This window comes from Primulina huaijiensis, chromosome 17, assembly GCF_012295235.1.
Source record: "Primulina huaijiensis isolate GDHJ02 chromosome 17, ASM1229523v2, whole genome shotgun sequence".
NCBI lineage: Eukaryota > Viridiplantae > Streptophyta > Magnoliopsida > Lamiales > Gesneriaceae > Primulina > Primulina huaijiensis.
The window spans coordinates 13,183,476-13,209,532 of NC_133322.1; the positions used below are offsets into that span (position 1 = coordinate 13,183,476).

Consider the following 26,057-nt stretch of genomic DNA (forward strand, 5'->3'; position numbering starts at 1 on the left):
GATACGTGCAAACCGAACTTCTTAGATTGTGGATAAAATTCTATGATGAGAAAAATTATTATGTAGATTGTGCATTTGATATAGACCATGTATGTCGTTTAGCACAAAAATTATACATTTCAACTCTAACAAAGGATACTATTGTTCGTTAATATAGTATTACTTTATTTTAATTAATGTATTTGTGTGTGTTACTTTACCATTCATATTTTGACTTTTCATATAGTTGTTTTCTATAAATTCACGTCTGTAATTTTATTTCATATATATAAAAAAAAAAAAAAGAGAAAGAAAGGAATAACAAAGAATATGTTGTTGAGTCAACTCTGTGGTTCTTATGATCTGGTGAGGACTTGGTAAGTTCTAATTTCTGCTTAGTCTTGGCCAGTGCGTCTATAGGTTGTTGGACTTTGTTTTTTGTTTTAATGACTCTAGTTGGAGTATATTTTTATATAAACTGCTGCTTGAGTTTTCGGAATGTCCTACTTACATGGAGTTAATGCCGAAATTTTTCTAGGCTCTCAGGTCCATTTTAAAGTATTTTAAAACTTTTTTCCGCTGCTGCTTTAAATCAAATAATTATTGTTTGATAATTAATTGTCATTGAAGTAAATGGGCCTCACATAATGTTATTAAATTTTGTCATTCTGAAGCATGTGGAGGTCATTTTTCATCTAATAAAACAGTTAAAAAATCTAACAATGTGAATTTTATTGACCGTCTTTATTAAAAGATACGCCTTTATTTTGCAAATCTTATGAAAATTGTCAGAAAATGGGAGTAATTTCAAAACTAAACATGATGCATTTAAATCCAATCATAATTATTGAAATATTTGACAGCTGGGGAATCAATTTTATGGGTCCATTTTCATCATTTTTTGGATTTATTTACATTTTAGCAGTCATTGATTATGATTCACAATGGATTGAAGCGATTGCATGTAGAACTAATGATCATAAAGTTGTGATAAATTTTTAAAAGAAAATATTTGTAATCGATTTGGAATATCTAGAGCTATAATCATTGATGGAGAAAGTCATTTTATAAACAAATCAATTTCTTCTTTGTTAAGAAAATATTGTATTACAAATAAAGTTTCGACTAGCATTTAATATTAATTTAGGTGATGCGTCTAAATTAAGAAAATTACAATTAAATAGACTTGAAGAATTAAGAAAAGATGCATATGAGAATTCAAATATTTATAAAGCGAAAAAAAAAATTTTCATGATAAAAATATTATGAGAAAATTTTTTGAGATTGGACAAAAAATTTTACTTCATAATTTTCGTTTGCATTTATTTCCAGGAAAATTAAGATCGAGATGTCCAGGATCATTTATAGTTAAATTTTTTTATAATCCACATGGTGCAGTCGATATTGAAAATCCTAAAAACAATAAGTTGTTTAAAGTTAATGGGCAAAGACTTAAGCCTTTTATAGAAAATAAAATTCAACGGGGTCGAATCATGGTTCACGAACACAAAATAAATATTAAAAGTCTAAGTTTCAAGTCTGGGAATTTTATATTAAAGTTTGATTTAATTCGTGATTAAAACACATTAATATGTTATAATTAAAGAATAAATAAAAAACCATCGATTTAAGTCAAATAAAAATACGAGAAAATTAATGTAAGCTTGAATAATTATTTGAGATGGTCTCGATTCAACGGAAAAAAGAAAATGTCAAAATCGTGAAATTTTACGTCTAGGGGTAAAACGGGAATTTTACACATGAAAATAGTAAATGGTGTGACAGTATCTTGAATGTTGTTTTATATGTTAAAATGATTATTTTATATGTTTATGGAATTTTATGATGAAACGATAACTTTAAAAGATATATGTTGCATGCTTGGTTTAGAAGAAAAACGATATATGCATGTTTAATTTTTATAAGTGATGACAATACGAAATGTTGAAGGAAGTGAAGTAATTTTGACTAATACGATGATATGTTAATACGTAAAGCCAAGGCTCAATTGACGGGTGAAAGTGTCGCTGATGTCCCCGCCGCCTAGTACTGTGGTTACATGTAGATGGATCGATCAATCGCCCCCAATATGAATACGAAAGTCATAATTAATTGTAACGCCCCGAAAATTTAAAGTTCCACGCGAACCACATGCATACAAATTATTAAATTCTTTGTATTTTAATTAAATTATTTTAATTGCATAAATTAATTATGCTGTGCATTTTTACATGTTTAAAATATACCTTTCTGCATTGTTGCATTAAAATGTATTTTTAAAGGTTATTCGAGTTGAGATCAAGGAACGGAGACCGAAGGCTGAAAAAAATAGAAAATATTTTTAATAAATAATTGTTTGTAATTATTTAAAACATGGGTGATGATTTTTCTTATTTTTGAAAATAAAGAGTTTTGAGATGATTTTATACGCCGAGACGTTATTTTTATCGGTGTTGGTTTTTCAACAAAAATAAGAACGTTTTGGCAACCCGGCTAATAAAATCACAAAGTTTATTAATCAAAATTATTTTAAATATTTTTAATTAAAGACTAATGGGCTTAATTGAGGCTTAATAGGCCTAAAGCCTAGTTAGCAAGCTAATTAGAGTATATAATATATTAAAAATCCCAAAACCCTACACTTGTTACTCAACAAAAATCGGCCACTCAATTTATTATTCTAAAAACTCTCCACCCCTCTCATATCACACACGGCAGCACATAAACAAAGCAATCTAGGAGATTTTTCGAAGGGCAAGCAAGAACAAGCCAAAGTCGTCTCCCGTTCTTCGCCGTCAACGAATATTCGAGCGTATAATACACAAAGCCACGTCTTAATCTTCCTTTTCTCATCCATCATGTCATATATATATTTTTAAAGTTGGTTTGTAAGAAGCATGAAGCACGGAAACTTTGTTGTTCTCGTTTTGTTCATATGCATGATCTTTATGCTAACATGGTTGATGCTATGACTCACGTTTTTACACTAAGGGGCAGCCATGACATTACAAGATAATCAAACGAAGGTTTTAAGTGATTTAGAGACACACACGATGCACCAAAAGCCATAGAAGCAAGACAGAAAACAAATAGAAACACGAAACCTGCTGTCATGGGGGGAAGTGATCGGGCTGCTTGTTTTACGGTGAGGCAGGGTTTTGGCTGGGGCCAGGGCTCGTCCAAGGGCTGTCATGGGTCAGGGCTAGAGTCCTCGCCAAGCTAGGGCTCGAGATATGGGTTGGGGAAGGAGTCCTAGCCATGCTAGGACTCCCACCCGTGAGTAGCGCTGTATGTGCGCGCTAGAGGGCAGGCGTCCAGGGGCTTGGGGGCTCGGCTCGTGGTTCGTAGGCTGGGTTAGGGTGTCTCACTAGGCTCCTAAGAAAGTGCACTAGAGGTTGGCTCGGGTGCTGGGGCGTCGGCTAGGTCCCTAGGTGTGCAAAAGTTAGAACCCATGCAAGGAAGGATTCTCAGCCAGCATGGGGTCTCATGGGAGGGCTTCGTTTTTATGGTTTGGTTGATGTCTCGGAAAACTTAGGGTCCAGTAGGGTATTTTGGTTTGTTGGCCAAGTTTTGGTTTGACATGGTTTGGGGGTAACTCGTGAAAATCGAAAATTGGCTCTGGGTCGAAGTTTAGGTGTCAATTAGGGTTTTTAAAATAAAGAAAATTGGAAAACGGCTCACGGGGGGGCGAGTTGTGGTCCATAAGGGCTAAAATAATATAAAAAGACTAAATTTAGAATTTAGGAATTTTATATTAAAGTTTGGGATTTTTCGGGATTGAAACACCGTCAAAATAATTAATTAATGATAAATTAAAAAGTCTAATTTTTAAGCTAAATAAAATTATGAGAAAATTAATTTAGGCTTAAATAATTATTTGGGGTCAATGAATTCAAGAAAAAGTCGAAAACGAGGAATTTTACGTCTATGGGTAAAACGGTCTTTTTACGCTAAGAAATTAGTAAACGTCATGGCAGTGCCCTAAATGCTATTTTTATGATATTATGATTATTTTTAAATGTTTATGAAATGTTCATGGTTAAATTATGATTTTTAAATGTCTAAGGGATTTTTATGATTTAAGGAAGACATTTAAAAGACATGTTGCATGCTTGGTTTCAAAAACAAAAACGTTATGTTATGCATGATTTTTTATAAAGTGATGAGAATATAAATGTTGAAGGAAGTGAAGTAATTGTGACTAATTCGATAATGATGGAGATGTCGTGAGAGTTATGGTCTCAGTGGGAGCCCGACGATCGTATTTTCATCATTTCGAATATGTGGTAACTGTTTTGTGGTAACGGTTTTGTGGTAACGGTAAAAATGAGAATATCGTGAGGGGAAAAGACCCCAGAGGGAACCCATTTATGAGAAAAGACCTCCGAGGGAACCTCGACCATCATATTTCTATTCGATCATGATAGGCCAAGGGCCCAGTTGACCGGTGAGAGTATTGCTGGTGTCCCCCGCCGCCCAGTACTGTGGTTATATGTAGATGGATCCATCGATCATGTCATGTCATGTCAGGAAAGTCACAATTAACGATCTGAATTCAACAAAGGAAAAGGAAAAGGATAAGGAAAATGTTCATGATCATGTTAAAGGTTTTATGTCGTGTCATGTTGAGGAAAAGGAAAAAGTTAAAGTTTATGTTTGCATGTCATGAAAAGTTATTTTACGTAAAAGTATTTTCACTGTTGTATGTGGTTTTATATATATTATTTGTTATAAAGATTATGGTGTGTTGAGTCTTTAGACTCACTAGGTGTGATGGATGCAGGGGAGGTTGAGGGAGGTCTTGACGGATGATTTGACTGGACTGAAGGCGCACACAACCCGAGGACCAGCGCTTCCATTTTTCCACACTTATGTTTTTGACTCATGATTTACGTTAAAGATTTTAAGATTATTTAATTATGTTTTGAGAGATTTTTGAGAAGTTTAGTATAGGTAACACTATTCAAACTATTGCTTTTTTTAGGTTTGGTAAACATTTGACGAACCACATGCATACAAATTATTAAATTCTTTCTATTTTAATTAAATTATTTTAATTGCATAAATTAATTATGTTGTGCATTTTTACATGTTTAAAATATACCTTTCTGCATTGTTGCATTAAAATGTATTTTTAAAGGTTATTCGAGTTGCGATCGAGGAACGGAGACCTCGGGCTGAAAAAAATGGAAAATATTTTTAATAAATAATTGTTTTTAATTATTTAAAACATGGGTGATGATTTTTCTTATTTTTGAAAATAAAGGGTTTTGAGGTGATTTTATATGCCGAGACGTTATTTTTATCGGTGTTGGTTTTTCAATAAAAATACGAACGTTTTGGCAACCCGGCTAAAAAAATCACAAAGTTTATTAATCAAAATTATTTTAAATATTTTTAATTAAAGACTAATGTGCTTAATTGTGGCTTAATAGGCCTAAAGCCTAGTTAGCAAGCTAATTAGAGTATATAATATATTAAAAATCCCAAAACCCTACACTTGTTACTCAACAAAAATCGGCCACTCAATTTATTATTCTGAAAACACTCCACCCCTCTCATATCACACACGGCAGCACATAAACAAAGCAATCTAGGAGAGATTTTCGAAGGGCAAGCAAGAACAAGCCAAAGTCGTCTCCCGTTCTTCGTCGTCAACGATTATTCGAGCATATAATAAACAAAAGCACGCCTTAATCTTCCTTTTCTCATCCATCATGTCATATATATATTTTTAAAGTTGGTTTGTAAGAAGCATGAAGCACGGAAACTTTGCTGTTCTCGTTTTGTTCATATGCATGATCTTTATGCTAACATGGTTGATGCGATGACTCACGTTTTTACACTAAGGGGCTGCCATGACATTAAGAGATAATCAAACGAAGGTTTTAAGTGATTTAGAGACACACACGATGCACCAAAAGCCATAGAAGCAAGACAGAAAAGAAACAGAAACACGAAACCTGCTGTCATGGGGGAAAGTGATCGGGCTGCTTGTTTTACGGTGAGGCAGGGTCTTGGCTGGGGCCAGGGCTCGTCCAAGGGCTGTCATGGGTCAGGGCTAGAGTCCTAGCCAAGCTAGGGCTCGAGATATGGGCTGGGGAAGGAGTCCTAGCCATGCTAGGACTCCCACCCGTGAGTCGCGCTGCATGTGAGTGCTAGAGGGCAGGCGTCCAGGGGCTGGGGGGATCAGCTCGTGGGTCGTGGGCTGGGTTAGGGTGTCTCACTAGGCTCCTAAGAAAGTGCACTAGAGGTTGGCTCGGGTGCTGGGGCGTCGGCTAGGTCCCTAGGTGTGCAAAAGTTAGAACCCATGCAAGGAAGGATTCTCGGCCAGCATGGGGTCTCATGGGAGGGCTTCGTTTTTATGGTCTGGATTGATGTCTCGGCAAACTTAGGGTCCATTAGGGTATTTTGGGTTGTTGGGAAAGTTTTGGTTTGACATGGTTTAAGGGTAACTCGTGAAAATCGAAAGTTGGCTCGGGGTTGAAGTTTAGGTGTCAATTAGGGTTTTTAAAATTAAAAAAATTGGAAAACGGCTCACGGGGGGCGAGTCATGGACCATAAGGGCTAAAATAATATAAAAAGACTAAATTTAGAATTTAGGAATTTTATATTAAAGTTTGGGATTTTTCGGGATTGAAACACCGTCAAAATAATTAATTAATGATAAATTAAAAAGTATAATTTTTAAGCTAAATAAAATTATGAGAAAATTAATTTAGGCTTAAATAATTATTTGGGGTTAATGAATTCAAGAAAAAGTCGAAAACGAGGAATTTTACGTCTATGGGTAAAACGGTCTTTTTACGCTAAGAAATTAGTAAACGTCATGGCAGTGCCCTAAATGCTATTTTTATGATATTATGATTATTTTTAAATGTTTATGAAACGTTCATGGTTAAATTATGATTTTTAAATGTCTAAGGGATTTTTATGATTTAAGGAAGACATTTAAAAGACATGTTGCATGCTTGGTTTCAAAAACAAAAACGTTATGTTATGCATGATTTTTTATAAAGTGATGAGAATATAAATGTTGAAGGAAGTGAAGTAATTGTGACTAATTCGATAATGATGGAGATGTCGTGAGAGTTATGGTCTCAGTGGGAGCCCGACGATCGTATTTTCATCATTTCGAATATGTGGTAACTGTTTTGTGGTAACGGTTAGAATGGGAATATCGTGAGGGGAAAAGGCCCCAGAAGGAACCCATTTATGGGAAAAGACCCCCGAGGGAACCCTGACGATCGTATTTCTATTCGATCATGAAAGGCCAAGGGCCCAGTTGACCGGTGAGAGTGTTGCTGGTGTCCCCCGCCGCCCAGTACTGTGGTTATATGTAGATGGATCCATCGATCATGTCATGTCATGTCAGGAAAGTCACAATTAACGATCTGAATTCAACAAAGGAAAAGGAAAAGGATAAAGAAAATGTTCATGATCATGTTAAAAGTTTTATGTCATGTCATGTTGAGGAAAAGGAAAAAGTTAGAGTTTATGTTTGCATGTCATGAAAAGTTATTTTACGTAAAAGTATTTTCAATGTTGTATGTGGTTTTATATATATTATTTGTTATAAAGATTATGGTGTGTTGAGTCTTTAGACTCACTAGGTGTGATGGATGCAGGGGAGGTTGAGGGAGGTCTTGACGGATGATTTGACTGGACTGAAGGCGCACACAACCCGAGGACCAGCGCTTCCATTTTTCCGCACTTATGTTTTTGACTCATGATTTACGTTAAAGATTTTAAGATTATTTAATTATGTTTTGAGAGATTTTTGAGAAGTTTAGTATGAGCTACACTTTTCAAACTATTGCTTTTTTTAGGTTTGGTAAAACATTTGACGACTTCGTTTTATGACTATTTCACTTGATTTTTAAAGGGGAAAATATTTTATAAAAATATTTTCATGGGATGGACGAAATTTAGGGAAAAAAAATTCTAGTACTTTTAAATCAATAAAAGGGAGGACGTTTCAGTTGGTATCAGAGCAATGGTTCTGTAAAGGGTTGTGCCACCGTCTGCGCCAGGAAGATCAGTCGTCAAGCCTCAAAGTTGTAAGTTTTTACTTGCTTATTATGATTCAATAAGTTGTTACCTGCATAAGTACATGAATTATATGTTCACGACACATATTTAATAGCATTATGAGGATATCTGTTTTATATGCACTAGAATTTTTATATGTGATACGATATGAATTAAGAAAGTATTTGATTTTAACGCATGTTGGCTTCGTGGTGGAATTGGACTATGTTGATTTTTTTGGGTTTTAGTATTAACGTTTTACTTTTTGGGCTATAAGTTAATCATGAATATCATGAATGCTTTGAGACATGTAGATTTTTCTAAAAAAAAATACTGATGACTCATGGGTATTAGTTGAATTAATTTTTGGGAATTAGATGTAAGAAATAAAGATTTAAGGATTTGCAACGACTTGGGAGTAAGAAAATGTATAAATTGGGATGCTAATTTTTGATGAAAGATAAGGTTGGTTATAGGAATTGTTTTTTGGGTGAATAAGTTTAAATTATCGAAATTATATTATGGGAAACCCGTAGAAGAAAATTAAGAATGCCAAAAACTTATGGGATAATGGTAGGAATTTTCGAAATTTTGGGACCAATGTGATATATTTGGGAAAATTAAGAATTTATTTTGCAATTATTAAGGAATTTGGGGATTAGTTTAGCAATAAGCGATAATTTGGTGGTTTAATTGGTAGGAATTTTCGATGATTTAGGCTTGTAAGAATATTTGGAACCTTGGGATATCTTGGTTATAGTGTTATAAGGAATGTTAATCAGGGGTTTTAAGAATGAATCGATATTAGGCTTGAAAAATCTAAGCCTTAGCGGACGCGTTTTAGATTTTAAGATTGAAATTTGATAAGTTCATGAGAATTTTGGGTATAAAATAAGGAAAATAATATACGATGAGTATGGTCATCCATTTTTTTTATTATTGAGAATTGTAAGAAAAGTTGAAATTCGAGGTTATAATAGTAACAGTACTAAATCATTATGGGTCTTTTTAAGTTGCAATTCGAAAATAAGGATTTAGAAGGAAAATTTAATTAGTATCTAGAAGATGTAAGGACATTCTAGAACTTATGTTTTATCAGAGTAGCATAGTGGAAGCGTGGATTATTGGGATACTAAAACTAAGTCTAAACTTTGGGTTATTAAGAATAAGCGAATTTCGAGGACGAAATTCAATTTAGGGGGGGGGGGGAGATTGTAACGCCCCAAAAATTTAAAGGTCCACGCGAACCACATGTATACAAATTATTAAATTCTTTGTATTTTAATTAAATTATTTTAATTGCATAAATTAATTATGCTGTGCATTTTTAAATGTTTAAAATACTCAATTTTCGCCCATGAACTATTTGTGTAATTAAAATGTATTTTTAAAGGTTATTCGAGTTGCGATCGAGGAACGGAGACCGAGGGCTGAAAAAATAAATTATTTTTAATAAATAATTGTTTATAATTATTTAAAACATGGGTGATGATTTTTTTTATTTTTGAAAATAGAGGGTTTTGAGGTGATTTTATACGCCGAGACGTTATTTTTATCGGTGTTGGTTTTTCAACAAAAATACCAACGTTTTGGCAACCCGGCTAATAAAATCACAAAGTTTATTAATCAAAATTATTTTAAATATTTTTAATTAAAGACTAATGGGCTTAATTGAGGCTTAATAGGCCTAAAGCCTAGTTTGCAAGCTAATTAGAGTATATAATATATTAAAAATCCCAAAACCCTACACTTTTTACTCAACAAAAATCGGCCACTCAATTTATTATTCTGAAAAATCTCCACCCCTCTCATATCACACACGACAGCACATAAACAAAGCAATCTAGGAGAGATTTTGGAAGGGCAAGCAAGAACAAGCCAAAGTCGTCTCCCGTTCTTCGTCGTCAACGATTATTCGAGCGTATAATACGCAAATGCACGCCTTAATCTTTCTTTTCTCATCCATCATGTCATATATATATTTTTAAAGTTGGTTTGAAAGAAGCATGAAGCACGGAAACTTTGCTGTTCTCGTTTTGTTCATATGCATGATCTTTATGCTAACATGGTTGATGCTATGACTCACGTTTTTACACTAAGGGGCTGCCATGACATTAAGAGATAATCAAACGAAGGTTTTAAGTGATTTAGAGACACACACGATGCACCAAAAGCCACAGAAGCAAGACAGAAAAGAAACAGAAACACGAAACCTGCTGTCATGGGGGGAAGTGATCGGGCTGCTTGTTTTACGGTGAGGCAGGGTCTTGGCTGGGGCCAGGGCTCGGCCAAGGGCTGTCATGGGTCAGGGCTAGAGTCCTAGCCAAGCTAGGGCTCGAGATATGGGCTGGGGAAGGAGTCCTAGCCATGCTAGGACTCCCATCCGTGATTCGCGCTGCATGTGCGCGCTAGAGGGCAGGCGTCCAGGGGCTTGGGGGCTCGGCTCGTGGGTCGCGAGCTGGGTTAGGGTGTCTCACTAGGCTCCTAAAAAAGTGCACTAGAGGTTGGCTCGGGTGCTGGGGCATCGGCTAGGTCCCTATGTGTGCAAAAGTTAGAACCCATGCAAGGAAGGATTCTCGGCCAGCATGGGGTCTCATGGGAGGGCTTCGTTTTTATGGTTTGGGTTGATGTCTCGGCAAACGTAGGGTCCAGTATGGTATTTTGGGGTGTTGGGCAAGTTTTGGTTCGACATGGTTCGGGGGTAACTCGTGAAAATCGAAAGTTGGCTCGGGGTCGAAGTTTAGGTGTCAATTAGGGTTTTTAAAAGAAAGAAAGCTTCAAACTGAGCAAGCTTTGAAGGAGATTGATTTTGACGTGCAACGTAAAAGAGAGCAACACCAACAGCACAATCAGCTGAATAAGAAGTCATACATGGGGCCTCCTAGACCTGAAGGGTAGCAAAAGCCCCAAGGTCAAGCAAAGAAGCCAAGACCACCAAAGTCGGCACATCCTAGAGCACGAAAGCCTGCAGAGAGGCAACCATGCAAGGAGTGCAATCGCTTACACTACGACAAGTGCATGTGGGGATCTTTTAGATGCTTCATATGCAAGGAAGAAGGGCATAAATCTGCTGAGTGCCCGAAGAAGAATGCACCTACTGTGAGATGAGCTTATGTTATGCATGCCGAGGAGTCAAACACAACTATTATCACCGGTAACCTAGTTATTTAATATTTTTATATTGCTTCTATTGCATGAAATATTAAATTGGTTATGAGATTTGAATTTGGGATCAAGATAACCTAGTAGAAATTAGGTTTCATGCATGCTCTACCTTAGATAGAATTAAGGAATGATTTTAGAAACCATAGGAAATGGACAAGATTTTTATGCTTGAAGTTATGTGAAGGATGTAATAATTCCAAATAAAAGGTTTATAGCCAAAAAATTGAGAAAAATCATAATCAAGGGTATAATTAGAAGTTTTGAAATTTTTGAGGTACTAATACGCAATTTCTAAAATTTTGGGGTAAAAATGATAATTCTCGAAAGTTTAAGGACTCAAATGGAATTTTCGAAAATTTCAGGGACCGAATGCAATTACCAAAAATTTAAGGACCAAAAGTGTAATGTTCGAAATTTAAGGGACAAAAATCGTAAATTCCAGAAATTTAAAGGGTCAATTTGAAATTTTCGAAAATTTCCGGGGACTATAATGCAAATTTCGAAATATTGAAGGGTCAAATTGGAATTAATCAGAATTATAAGGTGGAACTATGAATTTCCTAGGAACAATAGGACACAATCAATCTTCTTCATGAAATTTTGGGAAAATTAATGGTACAATTCCTTAAGCTTCGACACGAATAATCTAAAACGTTTTCGCCACATGGAGGATATTCATTCTAGGTGTAGCTACCTACGCACTGCTAGATTCGAGAGCTACACACTCTTTCATATCCGAGACTTTCATTAAGTGACTGAATATTACACCTGAGGATATGAGATTGGGTTTCAAGGTTTCTATTCCTTCGGTGACCAAATGATCATGTCGGGTATTGTGAAGATTCTGGAGCTTCGTTTATTCAAAGATGTGGTTCGGACAGATCTTATTGTACTCCCTATGCCTGAATTTGACATCATACTCGGTATGGATTGGTTATCAACAAATGGAGCTTCGATAGATTTTCGTCTGAGATCAGTGTCAATTCGACCACCTAGTGGGAAATCTTTTGTCTTTGAGGCGATGAGGAACAAGAAAATACCGCACATTATGAAACATCTGCTACTCGTTTTCTTAAATCGTGCTAGAAATTTTTTTTTCTCCTTAATTACCATAATTAAAAATATACATATATATAAATACTTTAAAATATCTTGTCACCATTTTAAAAATAAACATCCAACTAACATTTAAAAATCCAAACGAAAATAGTTTAAATCGTCAAACGTTTACCAAACTTAAAAACATTATTTGAAAAGTATAGCACTCACTATAACCTTCCAAAAACCACTCCTAATTAAATCGTTGTAAAAATATCTTTAGCATCACTTAAAATCATAAATCATAACTAGTGCGGAAAACTAACGTCGCTCCTCGAGTTATGTGCACCTTTAGTCCAGCAAAGTCAACCATCAAGATCTCCATTAACATATTATCATAATCACCTGCATCAATCACACCTAGTGAGTCTAAAGACTCAACACACCATAATCTTGATAACAACATAATACGTATACAGATCACATACAACAGTGAAAAATACTTATACATAAAATATCATTTCCATGAAGATGCATAAACTTTAAATAAAAACATGATCATAATGATGCATAAACTTTAAACATAAACATTTTCATAAACATGTAGAATCATAAACCTTTTCATATTATCATAAACATATCCATATCATCATCAACATATACATATTCATATTCATGTTCATATACGTGTTTTGTTGAATTCAAAACGTTGATTGTGACTTTCATGTTCATATACATGTTGGGCGATAATTCCATCTAATGTAACCACAGTACTGGGCGGCGGGGACACCAGCGACACTCTCACCGGTCAACTGGGCCTTGGTCTATCCTCATAATATGGAAATACGATCGTCGGGGTTCCCTCGATGGCCTTCTCTCATAGATGGGCTCCCTCTGGGGCCTTTTCCCACGCATGGGCTCTCTCTGGGGCCTTTTCTCCTCATGTTATCCCAAAGCATATCATCATATACATATACATATCCGTGTCCAAAGAAATACGATCGTCGGGCTCCCGCTATAATCATAACCCTCACGATATCTCCAACATATCATCGTATTAGTCACAATACCTTCACGTCCCTCAACATGTTATCATCACTTAATAAAAATCATGCATATACTTATCGTTTTGATTTTTCGAAACCAAGCATACAACATGTCTTTTAATTTTCATATTAAATCATAAAAATCCATAATCATTTAAACATCATAATTAACATATAAAAACTCATAAACCTTTAAAACCAACATTTTAACATATAAAAATCCATAAACATTTTAAAATAAACATTTTAACATACCCAAAATCCATATACATTTTAAAATAAACATTTTAACATATAAAAATCCATAACAAGCCATAAACGTTTTAAAATAAACATTTTAACATCATAAACCTTTAAAGTAAACATTTAAATCCTACACATTTTAAATAAACATTTTGGCATATTAAATCCTGAAAACATCTATAAACATTTAAAATATTCATATTAGAATATAAAACAGCAGTCTGGACATTGCCATGACGTTTACTAATTTGTAGGTGTAAAATGACCATTTTGCCCATAGACGTAAAATTTTCCGTTTTTGATATATTTTTTAATTTCATTGACTCTAACATGTCTCAAATAATTATTTAAGCTTAATGAATTTTTTCGTATTTTTATTTAGCTTAAATCGAGGACTTTTAAATTAATCTTTAAATGTGACGTATTAATGCGTTTTAATCCCGAATTAAACCAAAACTTAATATAAAATTCTCAAATTAAAAAATTACACTTTTAATAACTATTTAAGCTTAAACCTAATTTTCCATAATTTTATAAAGCCTAAAACTAGGCTTTTCATTAAATTCATCGATTCGTTTTTAAACTTAGACGTACACCCTGGTTTTGACTCGTATGGACTTGAAACTTAACCAAAACTTACCAAACTTGGACGAAAGCTTAATAACACCTAACTAACCCATATACAACCAAATTTCAGCCCATTAAGTCCCTTGAACATGCATAGGAAGCTACTGAATTTTTCTGCACAAGAGTCCAAGTCCAAATATGATTCGAACCTAGGCTAGCTTCGCCTCCAGCCCTTAACCACCATGTCCGGCCTCTCCCCATCCTTCCTATGCAGCCCACTTAAGTCTAGTGGACCCTCCCTAACCGTAGCTAGCAGCCGTGACCCTCAAAGACTCCTAGTCGAAGAGTCCTTTGCCTTAAGGAGTCTATTTTCGTTTTTATTCCTTCCCTATTTTTCAGCCTTTAAACATACACCTAGGGACCCTTAAACATGTGGAAAAACATCCCTTCAAGTACCCCTACCATGGCAGCCTCTTTGTGCATCATTATGAGGAGTTTTAAAATATGAAAACACTAGTTTTGTGCATGTATTGCCATAAAAACGAAAATATAAAAGTTGGACCATGTTTTTCATGCAATCAACTATCAAACACATAATATGGTGTGAAAGATGAGAAAAAGAGATTAAGGCGAGCCTTTGCGTTTAAAACGTACGATTTTACGTTGATAAATCGAAGAACGACGATGAGGAGACGACGGCTTGAATTTCCTAACGATTATCAATGCTTTTCCCTTCAAATTTTGATGTGTGTGCCGTGACTTGTGTGAAGGGGATATTTTTTATTGTCTTGGGGATGTGGGCGTGGGGTTGTGGTAGGGTATGGGTAGGTTTTAGCTTTAAATATAGCTAATTAATCACTTAAACAAGCTTAGGCCCATTAAGAAGGTTAATTAGGCCCATTAGTGATTATTTAAAATATAAAAATTTATTTTGTTTAATAAAGTTTGTGAATTTATTAGCTCGGTTGCCAAAACGTTCGTATTTTTGTTGAAAATCCAACACCTATAAAAATTACGTCTCGACATATAAAATCACCTCAAAACCCCTTATTTTCAAAAATATAAAAAAGCATAACCCATATTTTAAATAATGAAAAACAATTATTTAATAAAAATATTTTCTATTTTTTTCAGCCCTCGTCTCCGTTCCTCGATCGCAACTCGAATATCCTTTAAAATACATTTTAATGCAACCATGTAGAAAAATATATTTTAAACATGCAAATATGCACAACATAATTAATTCATGCAATTAAAATAATTAATTGAAATACAAAAAGAAATTAATAACTTGTGCATGTGGTTCACGTGAACTTTTAAATTTTCGGAGCGTTACAATCTTCCGCCCTTAAATTGAATTTCATACCCGAAATTCGCTTATACTTGATAACCTAAAGTTTAGATTCAGTTCTAGTATCCCAAAAATCTACGCTTCCGTTGCGCTACTCTGATAAAACTTAAGTTCTAGAATGTCCTTAATCTCCTTGATCCCAATTAAATTTACCTTCTAAATCCTCGTTTTGCAATTCGCAACTTAAAAAGACCCATAATGACTTAGTGCTTTTACTATTATAACCTGGAATTTAAATTTTTCTTACAATTTCAAATATTAAAAGATGGATCATGACCATACTTATCGTATATTACATTCCTTATTTTATACCCAAAATATTCATCAACTTATCATATTTCAACCTTAAAATCCCAAACGCATCCGCTAACGCTTAGATGTTCAAGCCTAATATCGATTCATCCTTAAAAATCCTTGATTAAAATTTCTTATAACCTTATAACACAGATATCCCAAGGTTCTAAATAATATTAAAAGTATAAATCATCAAAAATTCTTATCATTTAACCCATTCAATCCGCACTTATTGTTAAACTAGTCCCCAAATTCCTTATAAATTGCAAAATAAATTCTTAATTTCCTCAAAAATTATCCAATTAGTCCTAAATTTCGAAAATTCAACTATTGACCCATAAGTTCTTGGCGTTCTTGATTTCCTTTTACAGGTTTCCCATGACAAAATTTCAAAAATTTTAAACTTATTTACCCAAAATCAATTCCTATAACCAATCTTACCTTTCATCAAACTTAATATCCCAATTTATACATTTTCTTATTCCCAAAGTCGATGCAAATCCTTGAATCATTAATACTTATGAGTAATTCTCAAAAATTAATTCAACTAGTAACCACGAATCATGCATAAATATTTTCTTAGAAAAACTACGTGTCCCAAAAGCATTCGTAATATTCACGATTAACTTATGGCCCAAAAAGTAGAATCTCAATACTAAAACCCAAAAATCAACATTATCCAATTCCACCGCAAAGCCAACATGCATTGAAATTAAATAATTTCTTATTTCATATCGTATTACGTATAAAAATTCTAAATCATATATTATCATAATGCTATTAAACATGTGACGTAAACATATAATTCATATAATTATGCAGGTAACATCATAAAATCATATAAAGCATGTAAACTTACAAGTTTGAGGCTTGACGACTGAGCTTCCCGGCACTGATGGTGGCACAACCCTTTACAGAACCATTGCTCTGATACCAACTGAAACGTCTGCTACTCGTTTTCTTAAATCGTGCTACAAATTTTTTTTTTCTCCTTAATCTCCATAATTAAAAATATACATATATATAAATACTTTAAAATATCTTGTAACCATTTTAAAAATAAACATCCAACTAACATTTAAAAATCTAAAGGAAAATAGTTTAAATCGTCAAATGTTTACCAAACTTAAAAACATTATTTGCAAAGTATAGCACATACTATAACCTCCCAAAAACCACTCCTAATTAAATCGTCGTAAAAATATCTTTAGCATCACTTAAAATCATAAATCATAACTAGTGCAGAAAACTAGCGTCGGTCCTCGAGTTATGTGCACCTTCATAATGATGCATAAACTTTAAACATAAACATTTTCATAAACATGTAGAATCATAAACCTTTTCATATTATCATAAACATATCCATATCATCATCAACATATACGTATTCATATACGTGTTTTGTTGAATTCAGAACGTTGATTGTGACTTTCATGTTCATATACGTGTTGGACGATGGATCCATCTACATGTAACCACAGTACTGGACGGCGGGGACACCAACGACACTATCACCGATTAACTGGGCCTTGGTCTATCCTCATAGTATGGAAATACGATCGTCGGGCTCCCTCGGGGGCTTTCTCCCATAGACGGGCTCCCTCTGGGGACTTTTCCCACGCATGGGCTCCCTCTGAGGCCTTTTCTCCTCACGTTATCCCAAAGCATATCATCATATATATAGATATATACATATCCGTATCCAAGGAAATACGATCGTCGGGCTCCCACTATCACCATAACCCTCACGATATCTCCAACATATCATCGTATTAGTCACAATACCTTCACGTCCCTCAACATGTTATCATCACTTAATAAAAATCATGCATATACGTATCGTTTTAAGTTTTCGAAACCAAGCATGCAACATGTCTTTTAATTTCTATATTAAATCATAAAAATCCATAATCATTTAAACATCATAATTTAACATATAAAAATTCATAAACCTTTGAAACCAACATTTTAACATATAAAAATCCATAAACATTTTAACATACACAAAATCCATAAACATTTTAAAATAAATATTTTAACATATAAAAATCCATAACAAGCCATAAAAGTTTTAAAATAAACATTTTAACATCATAAACTTTTAAAGTAAACATTTAAATCATACACATTTAAAATAAACATTTTGGCATATTAAATCATGAAAACATCCATAAACATTTAAAATATTAATATTAGCATATAAAACAGCATTCAGGAAATTTCCATGACGTTAGTAATTTCTAGGTGTAAAATGACTGTTTTGCCCCTAGACGTAAAATTTCCCGTTTTAGATATTTTTTTTAATTTCATTGACTCTAACATGTCTCAAATAATTATTTAAGCTTACATGAATTTTTTCGTATTTTTATTTAGCTTAAATCGATGACTTTTAAATTAATCTTTAAATGTGACGTATTAATGCGTTTTAATCCCGAATTAAACCAAAACTTAATATAAAATTCTCAAATTAAAAACTTAGACTTTTAATAATTATTTAAGCTTAAACCTAATTTTCCATAATTTTATATAGCGTAAAACTAGGTTTTTCATTAAATTCATCGATTCGTTTTTAAATTTAGACGTACACCCTGGTTTTGACTCGTATGGACTCGAAACTTAACCAAAACTTACCAAACTTGAACCAAAGCTTAATAACACCTAACTAACCCAAATACAACCAAATTCTAGCCCATTAAGTCTCTTGAACATGCCTAGGAAGCTACTGAATTTTCCTGCACAAGAGTCCTAGTCCTAATATGATTCGAACCTAGGCTAGCTTCGCCTCCAGCCCTTAACCACCATGTCCAACCTCTTCCCATCCCTCCTATGCAGCCCACCTAAGTCTAGTGGACCCTCCCTAACCGTAGCTAGCAGCCGTGACCCTCAAAGACTCCTAGTCTAAGAGTCCTTTCCCTGAAGGAGTCTATTTTCGTTTTTATTCCTTCCCTATTTTTTTCAGCCTTTAAACATACACCTAGGGACCTTTAAACATGTGGAAAAACATTCCTTCAAGTACCCCTACCATGACAGCCCTTTTGTGCATCATTATGAGGAGTTTTAAAAGATGAAAACACTAGTTTTGTGCATGTATAGCCATAAAAACGAAAATATAAAAGTTGTACCATGTTTTTCATGCAATCATGTATTAAACACATAATATGGTGTGAAAGATGAGAAAAATAGATTAAGGCTTGCTTTTACGTTTTAAACGCACGATTTTACGTTGATAAATCGAAGAACGACGATGAGGAGACGACGACTTGAATTTCCTAGAAATTATCAATGCTTTTCCCTTCAAATTTTGATGTGTGTGCCGTGACATGTGTGAAGGGGAGATTTTTTATTGTCTTGGGGATGTGGGCGCGGGTTGTGTAGGGTATGGGTAGGTTTTAGCTTTAAATATAGTTAATTAATCACTTAAACAAGCTTAAGCCCATTAAGAAGGTTAATTAGGCCCATTAGTGATTAATTAAAATATAAAATTTTATTTTGTTTAATAAAGTTTGAGAATTTATCAGCTGGGTTGCCAAAAAGTTTGTATTTTTGTTGAAATCCAACACCGATAATAATTACGTCCCGGCATATAAAATCATCTCAAAACCCCTTATTTTCAAAAATATAAAAAAACATCACCCATATTTTAAATAATTAAAACAATTATTTAATAAAAATATTTTCTATTTTTTTCAGCCCTCGGTCTCCGTTCCTCGATCGCAACCCGAATATCCTTTAAATATATATTTTAATGCGACTTTGTAGAAAAATATATTTTAAACATGCAAATATGCTCAACATAATTAATTCATGCAATTAAAACAATTAATTGAAATACAAAAGAAAATTAATAACTTGTGCATGTGGTTCATGTGAATTTTTAAATTTTCGGGGCGTTACACATTATCTCTTGTTTGTGCGCGAGGAAGCTTATTAGACGAGGATGCTAAGATTTTCTAGCATGTGTCACTACCGTACATGATCCTATCAGTCAGAGGTTAGATGATTTTGATATCGTTAGAGACTTTCCTTGTAATGACCCGAATTCTTATTTTGAATGAAGTATTAATTAAGAGATAATTAAAGAGTTGTTAATTAAGTATTATTAACGACTCGATAATTTGGGATTAATCTGTTGGATCCACCGAATTTTAAATGGATAACCCGATCTACTTCCGATTACGTTATCTCGAGAAATCCAACCAGACGAATGAGATTCTGACACGTGGCAGATAAGATTGATTCGGATTTCTGAAATAGTCCGGATGCAGCCTATAAATGGAAGCCGAATTTTTTTGTTTCCTACACCGCATCCTTCAGAGAGAGAGTTTTAGTCTTTTACCTTAGGTTTTCTAGCTAGTTTCTAGGGCACTTTGGTGTCGGGAAGTTTCGGAGCTAGTGTCGACTCGAGGGGGGTCGGTGAACTGAGATTGAGAAATCATCAGCGGGCTGACGACGGACGCAAATATAATCCTAAAGCCTTTAGGAAGAACTTTATAGCATGTTTGGTAATTCAGAATCTGGTTTGATAGTGATTTCATATTGTTGGTATTGTCTAGGTTAAGAGCTTTCTGTTAGATTGTTTTAGTGAGGTACGTGATGTACTGACTGAGATATCCAAGCGTAGTATACACATTTATATGCTGTATATTTATGTGTTGCATTATACATGTTTTACTGTTTTGGCATATTATGCATGACATATCATGTTGAGCCTGATATCTTTTGAGATATACCTCGTTTGTTGGGGCCGCTCAGCCCTATTCTGTATTGTGGACGATGGGGCATCGAGAGCTACAGTGTCCGACAGGACCCGCGGGCTCTGATGACCTGGACATTGTAGGTCCACGTCTTGATGATGAGTGTGGGAGCCAAAACATGCCTAGGGCAGATCAGAGACTACACACTCAGGCGCCTCTAGACTGAGCATGAGATTCTTGACTTGATCCTTGATATCCGAGCATATTGCATTTCGCATGCATCATATCAGTTTGTATACTCGTACATTCTCGTATTGGGCGATTGTCGCTCACGTCCTTGTTTTCATCTTGGGCACCCCATTCCACGGAGCAGGTCTTAGGTTGGACGGTGCGGACGACCAGGGCAGTGGCTAGAGCAGTTGGGTTTTCGGTGGTGATCCAGTAGAGGTTTTATGTGTGGTTTATCGTTTTCTCGTTCAGAATTATGTTTTCGATATGGTTGTATTAATGTTTAAGACTGATATTGTTTGTTCTGTTTCGTTTGGGTTGTAAGATGATTAAGTTATTTGGTTTCCGCTGTTTAATTGTTGTTATTAAGTTTTAATGTTGCATGTTTATTTGTCTGTTTAGTAGTGGCTCGGGTAAGGGCGCTACATTTGGTGGTATCAGAGCATGCGAAGATTTTTGGGACATTAGTAATTTTGTTGTGAGGATTTAGAGGTTGATTTTGGTTTCCTTTTAGATGTCAGGAGATGGAAGCAGTCACGGAAGTGTGGGACATGGTCGTTATGGCGACGATGAGGCTGGCCAAGAACATCGTCGTAGAGATCGTGACGGAAGGCATCACCGAGATCATGATGAAAGGAGACGTAGGAACCGTGTCAACATTATGGATTTCATGAAAATTGGACCTCCACCGTTGACCGGAGATGAGAATGCTGATGGTTGCTGAAGCTTGGGTCGATATCATGGAGCAGTGTTTTCGAGTGCTGCACTATGACGAGGACAAGAAGATGGAGGTAGCCGATTTCATGATCCAAGGAAAAGCTCGGAAATTGTGGAAACCTGTTTCTGCCATTCTAGTTCAGCAGCATGGGCAGATTCGTTGGGAACATTTCCGTCAGGCCTTCATCATTCATCACTTCCCGCCAGCTCTTCGTCAGGCGAAGGAGATGGAACTGTTGACCATTAAGCAAGGAGATTCGAGAATTGAGGATTACCAAAAGCGTTTTACGGATCTGTTGCCGTACGCTCCTTACATCAGTGAGAATTCTGCAGCAAAATATTCTCACTTTTTGAATGGTTTGAACCAGGAGATTTTTGATCGGGTTTCAGTCTGTGACAATCCTACTTCGTACGAAGGATTAGTGAATCGTTGTCATCAAGCAGAGATCAGTATTGCTAGGAGGAAGGCTATGTAAGCTAGCAAAAATTCTAGTTCGTTGGGACCGAGGGGTCAGTCTTTCAAGAAGTCTGCATCTTCTTCTTCTTCCGGTTCTGGAGGGGTGTACAGCTTTGGTAGGAAAAAGCTGCAATGTGGCCACTGCGGAGGAAATCACCTGACGGAAAATTGCCGAAAAGTAACAGGTGCTTGTTTCAACTATGGTGGTTTTGGTCACATGAAGAGGGATTGCCCTAATTTGGAGTATCAGAGTGTAGGCGGAGGTTCTATGGCGGGGTCTTACAGTGGAAAACAGTCTGAGGCCACTGTGCAACAGAAAGGTTTTCCTGCTCAAGGTTCTCGTCGTGGTGGAATATCACAAGGATCTCAGCAACGTCCACGAGTTCAAGGGCAAGTGTTTGCCCTAAACCAAGAACAAGCGGAGGAGCAAAACGAGAGAGTCATTGCAGGTAATTTTATCTTATGTGGTATTCCTGCATATGTATTAATTGACACTGGGGCATCGCATTCATTCATAGCATCAATGTTTATTAAGAAGCATAAACTACCCTACGTGTCATTAGATGTTTTGATGTCGGTGTCTACACCGATGGGACAAGAGGTTTTAGCTAAGCGACTTGTAGTAGACTGTTTGTTAGAGTTTGAGGGAAAATACTTGTCTGCCAATTTGATGATATTGGCTATGGAAGATTTCGATTGTATTATGGGAATCGACCTATTGACTAAGTATAGAGCGACGGTAGATTGTTATCAACGTCTCGTTCAGTTTCGTCCAGAAGGAGACGAGAATTGGTTTTTCTTCGGTGACGGAGCTCGACCTCCAATGCCAGTAGTGTCTGCTGTAAAGGCACAACGGGCTTTAGCGAAAGGAGGAGAAGGATACCTCATTTATGATGTTGCCGTATCGAAGGATGTGATCGACGTGAAGAACATTCCAGTTGTCGATGAATTTCCTGATGTTTTCCCCGATGAGATTCCTGGATTTCCTCCGGAGAGGGAAGTGGAAGCGGAGATAGAGTTGGTACCAGGAACCACACCTATCTCCAGAGCGCCTTATAGATTGGCACCAACGGAGATGAAAGAGTTGAAGCAACAGTTACAAGATCTTCTTGACAAGGGGTACATTAGACCCAGTGTGTCTCCTTGGGGAGCACCAGTGTTGTTCGTTAAAAAGAAGGATGGGTCTATGCTGCTTTGCATAGATTATCGACAGTTGAACCGAGTAACAGTCAAGAATAAATATCCGTTACCATGGATTGATGACTTGTTTGATCAACTGCAAGGAACTTCAGTGTACTCGAAGATCGATTTACGGTCTGGGTATCATCAACTTCGAGTTCATCAACGTGATATCCCCAAGACTGCATTTCGAACAAGGTATGGACATTACGAGTTTCTGGTGATGCCGTTTAGTTTGACGAATGCTCCAGCAGTATTTATGGATTTGATGAACCGAGTATTACAAGAATATCTTGACAAGTTTGTCATTGTCTTTATTGATGACATACTGGTATACTCTTGTAGCCTTGAAGAACATGCACAACATTTAAGGATTGTGTTGCTAACCTTAAGGAATCACCAACTGTATGCTAAGTTGAACAAATGCGAGTTTTGGCTCGACAGAGTTGTCTTCTTAGAACATGTTATATCCAAAGATGGGATATAAGTGGATCCTAGCAAGATCGAAGCAGTGTTGAGTTGGGCACGGCCGGAATCAGCTCAAGAGATAAGAAGTTTTCTAGGTTTGGCAGGTTATTACCGGAGATTCATCTCAGGATTTTCTCAGATTGCCAAACCATTGACACAGCTGATGTGTAAGAATGTGCAGTTCGAATGGACACATGATTGTGAAAATAGTTTCAATGAATTTCGTCAACGTTTGACAACTGCACCGATTTTAGCTCTTCCATCTGGATCAGGAGGGTACATTGTGTACACTGATGCATCATTTCAAGGACTTGGGTGTGTTTTAACCCAGAATGGTCATGTGATTGCATATGCATCCAGACAGTTGAAGAAGCATGAAGAGAATTATCCAGTTCATGATCTGGAATTAGCAGCGATTGTGTTTGCTTTGAAGATCTGGCGACATTATCTCTACGGAGAGAGATTTGAGATTTTTACAGATCACAAGAGTTTGAAGTATATCTTCACTCAAGCAGAGTTGAATATGCGCCAAAGAAGATGGATGGATTTGTTAAAAGATTATGATTGCGAAATCAAGTATCATCCAGGATCAGCGAATCTTACAGCTGATGCTCTTAGTCGCAAGGTGAGATTATCTGCACTTCAGACAAGTTTCATATCAAGTGTAATCCAAGATTGTTGTTCTCTGGGATTTCACTTCCGGCATAAGAAAGGAATGGAACACATTCGAGTAACGAGCATTTTATCTGAACCGAAGTTGTATGCCAAAATCAGAGAAGCTCAGTTTTCTGACCCGAAAGTGAAAAAGTTAGCAAGGTTAGCTAACGGAGACAACACATCTGGCTTTGCGTTCCAAACAGATGGAACCTTGTGTCTGTCGGGAAGAATCGTAGTTCCAGAAGATTCTGAATTAAGAGACGAGATTTTATCTCAAGCCCATATGAGTAACTTGAGTATCCACCCTGGAAGCATGAAAATGTATAAGGATTTGAAGACCAGGTTTTGGTGGAAAGGTATGAAGAAAAGTGTTTACCAGTTTGTAGCCAAGTGTTTGGTTTGTCAGCAAGTGAAAGCTGAGCATCGACGATCAGTAGGATTACTTCAGAATCTTCCTATCCCTGAGTGGAAGTGGGAGCATGTGACGATGGATTTTGTCACCCACTTGCCGTTATCTTCTAAGAATTGTGATGCCATTTGGGTAATTGTGGACCGACTGACTAAGTCAGCACATTTCATTCCGTATAGTCGGGAATATAGTTTCGATCGCATGGCAAGACTATACATCCAAGAGATTCTTAAATATCATGGTGTGCCAACAAGTATAGTCAGTGACAGAGATCCACGCTTTACCTCAAGGTTGTAGGGAAGTTTTCAAAAAGCGTTGGGAACGACATTGAGTCTGAGTACTGCCTATCATCCAGAGACCGATGGTCAGTCTGAGAGGACTATTCAGACACTCGAGGACATGTTGCGTGCTTGTGCTTTAGATTTTGGACCAGCATGGCATGATCACATGCCGCTTGTGGAGTTTGCATATAACAATAGCTACCACAGCAGCATTGGTATGGCTCCATTCGAAGCATTATATGGTAGACGTTGTCGTACTCCATTTTTTTGGGACGAAGTAGGAGAACGACAAGTGCAAGGACCTGAATTAGTACAACAAGCGATTGACGTAGTGGAATTGGTTAAGAAAAGAATTAAAGCTGCACAAGATCGTCAATCGAGTTACGCGAATACCAAGCGTAGACCTCTACAGTTTCATTCAGGGGAAAAATTTTTCCTTAAAGTTTCACCATTTTGCAGGGTGATGAGATTTGGACTCAAGCGAAAATTAGCCCCAAGATTCATCGGACCTTTTGAGATCTTGGAATGTGTTGGAAATTTAGCATATCGATTGCCTTTGCCGCCTTATCTGTCTAGCATTCATAATGTCTTTCATGTATCTTTGCTACGACGGTATGTAGCAGATGAATCGCACGTTCTGGGTCCGACAGATGTTCAACTTGAAGAAGACTTGACTTATGTCGAGCAGCCACTTTTAATCCTGGGTAGGAAAGTGAAAAAGCTCAGAAACAAGACCATTCCACTTGTTTTAGTGCAATGGCAACGCCGAGGTACTGCAGAGGCGACTTGGGAGTTAGAGAGTCGTATGCGCTCAGAGTATCCGCATTTGTTTTGAGTTGTATCATTGTAATCATAAGTTGTATTTTATTTAGTTTTTTTGTACTTCAGTTCTGATTTCGAGGACGAAATCTTTTTAAGGAGGGGAGGATGTAATGACCCGAATTCTTATTTTGAATGAAATATTAATTAAGAGATAATTAAAGAGTTGTTAATTAAGTATTATTAACGAATTGATAATTTGGGATTAATCTGTTGGATCCACCGAATTTTAAATGGATAACCCGATCTACTTCCGATTACGTTATCTCGAGAAATCCAACCAGACGAATGAGATTCTGACACGTGGCAGATAAGATTGATTCGGATTTCTGAAATAGTCCGGATGCAGCCTATAAATGGAAGCCGAATTCTTTTGTTTCCTACACCGCATCCTTCAGAGAGAGAGTTCTAGTCTTTTANCTGTCAGATTGTTT

The 26,057-nt window shown here is 36.0% G+C and overlaps 1 protein-coding gene across 1 annotated transcript; it reads left to right on the forward strand.

Annotated features, from left to right (window-relative positions):
- Nucleotides 1–21,337: 21,337 nt before the first annotated feature.
- LOC140962613 (uncharacterized) lies at nucleotides 21,338–23,340 on the forward strand. Its single transcript, XM_073421564.1, has 4 exons — nucleotides 21,338–21,825; nucleotides 21,922–22,259; nucleotides 22,500–22,831; nucleotides 23,335–23,340. Exons 1-4 carry the CDS (start codon nucleotides 21,338–21,340, stop codon nucleotides 23,338–23,340), a joined length of 1,164 nt encoding a protein of 387 aa, XP_073277665.1.
- Nucleotides 23,341–26,057: the final 2,717 nt, after the last annotated feature.

Coding starts and splice junctions, on each gene's coding strand:
- LOC140962613 (XM_073421564.1), top strand. CDS start 21,338: ATGAGAATGCTGATGGTTGCTGAAGCTTGGGTCGATATCATGGAGCAG. Junction 21,826..21,921: donor ATTGCTAGGAGGAAGGCTAT/GTAAGCTAGCAA, acceptor AGGGGTGTACAG/CTTTGGTAGGAAAAAGCTGC. Junction 22,260..22,499: donor AAACGAGAGAGTCATTGCAG/GTAATTTTATCT, acceptor TGGCTATGGAAG/ATTTCGATTGTATTATGGGA.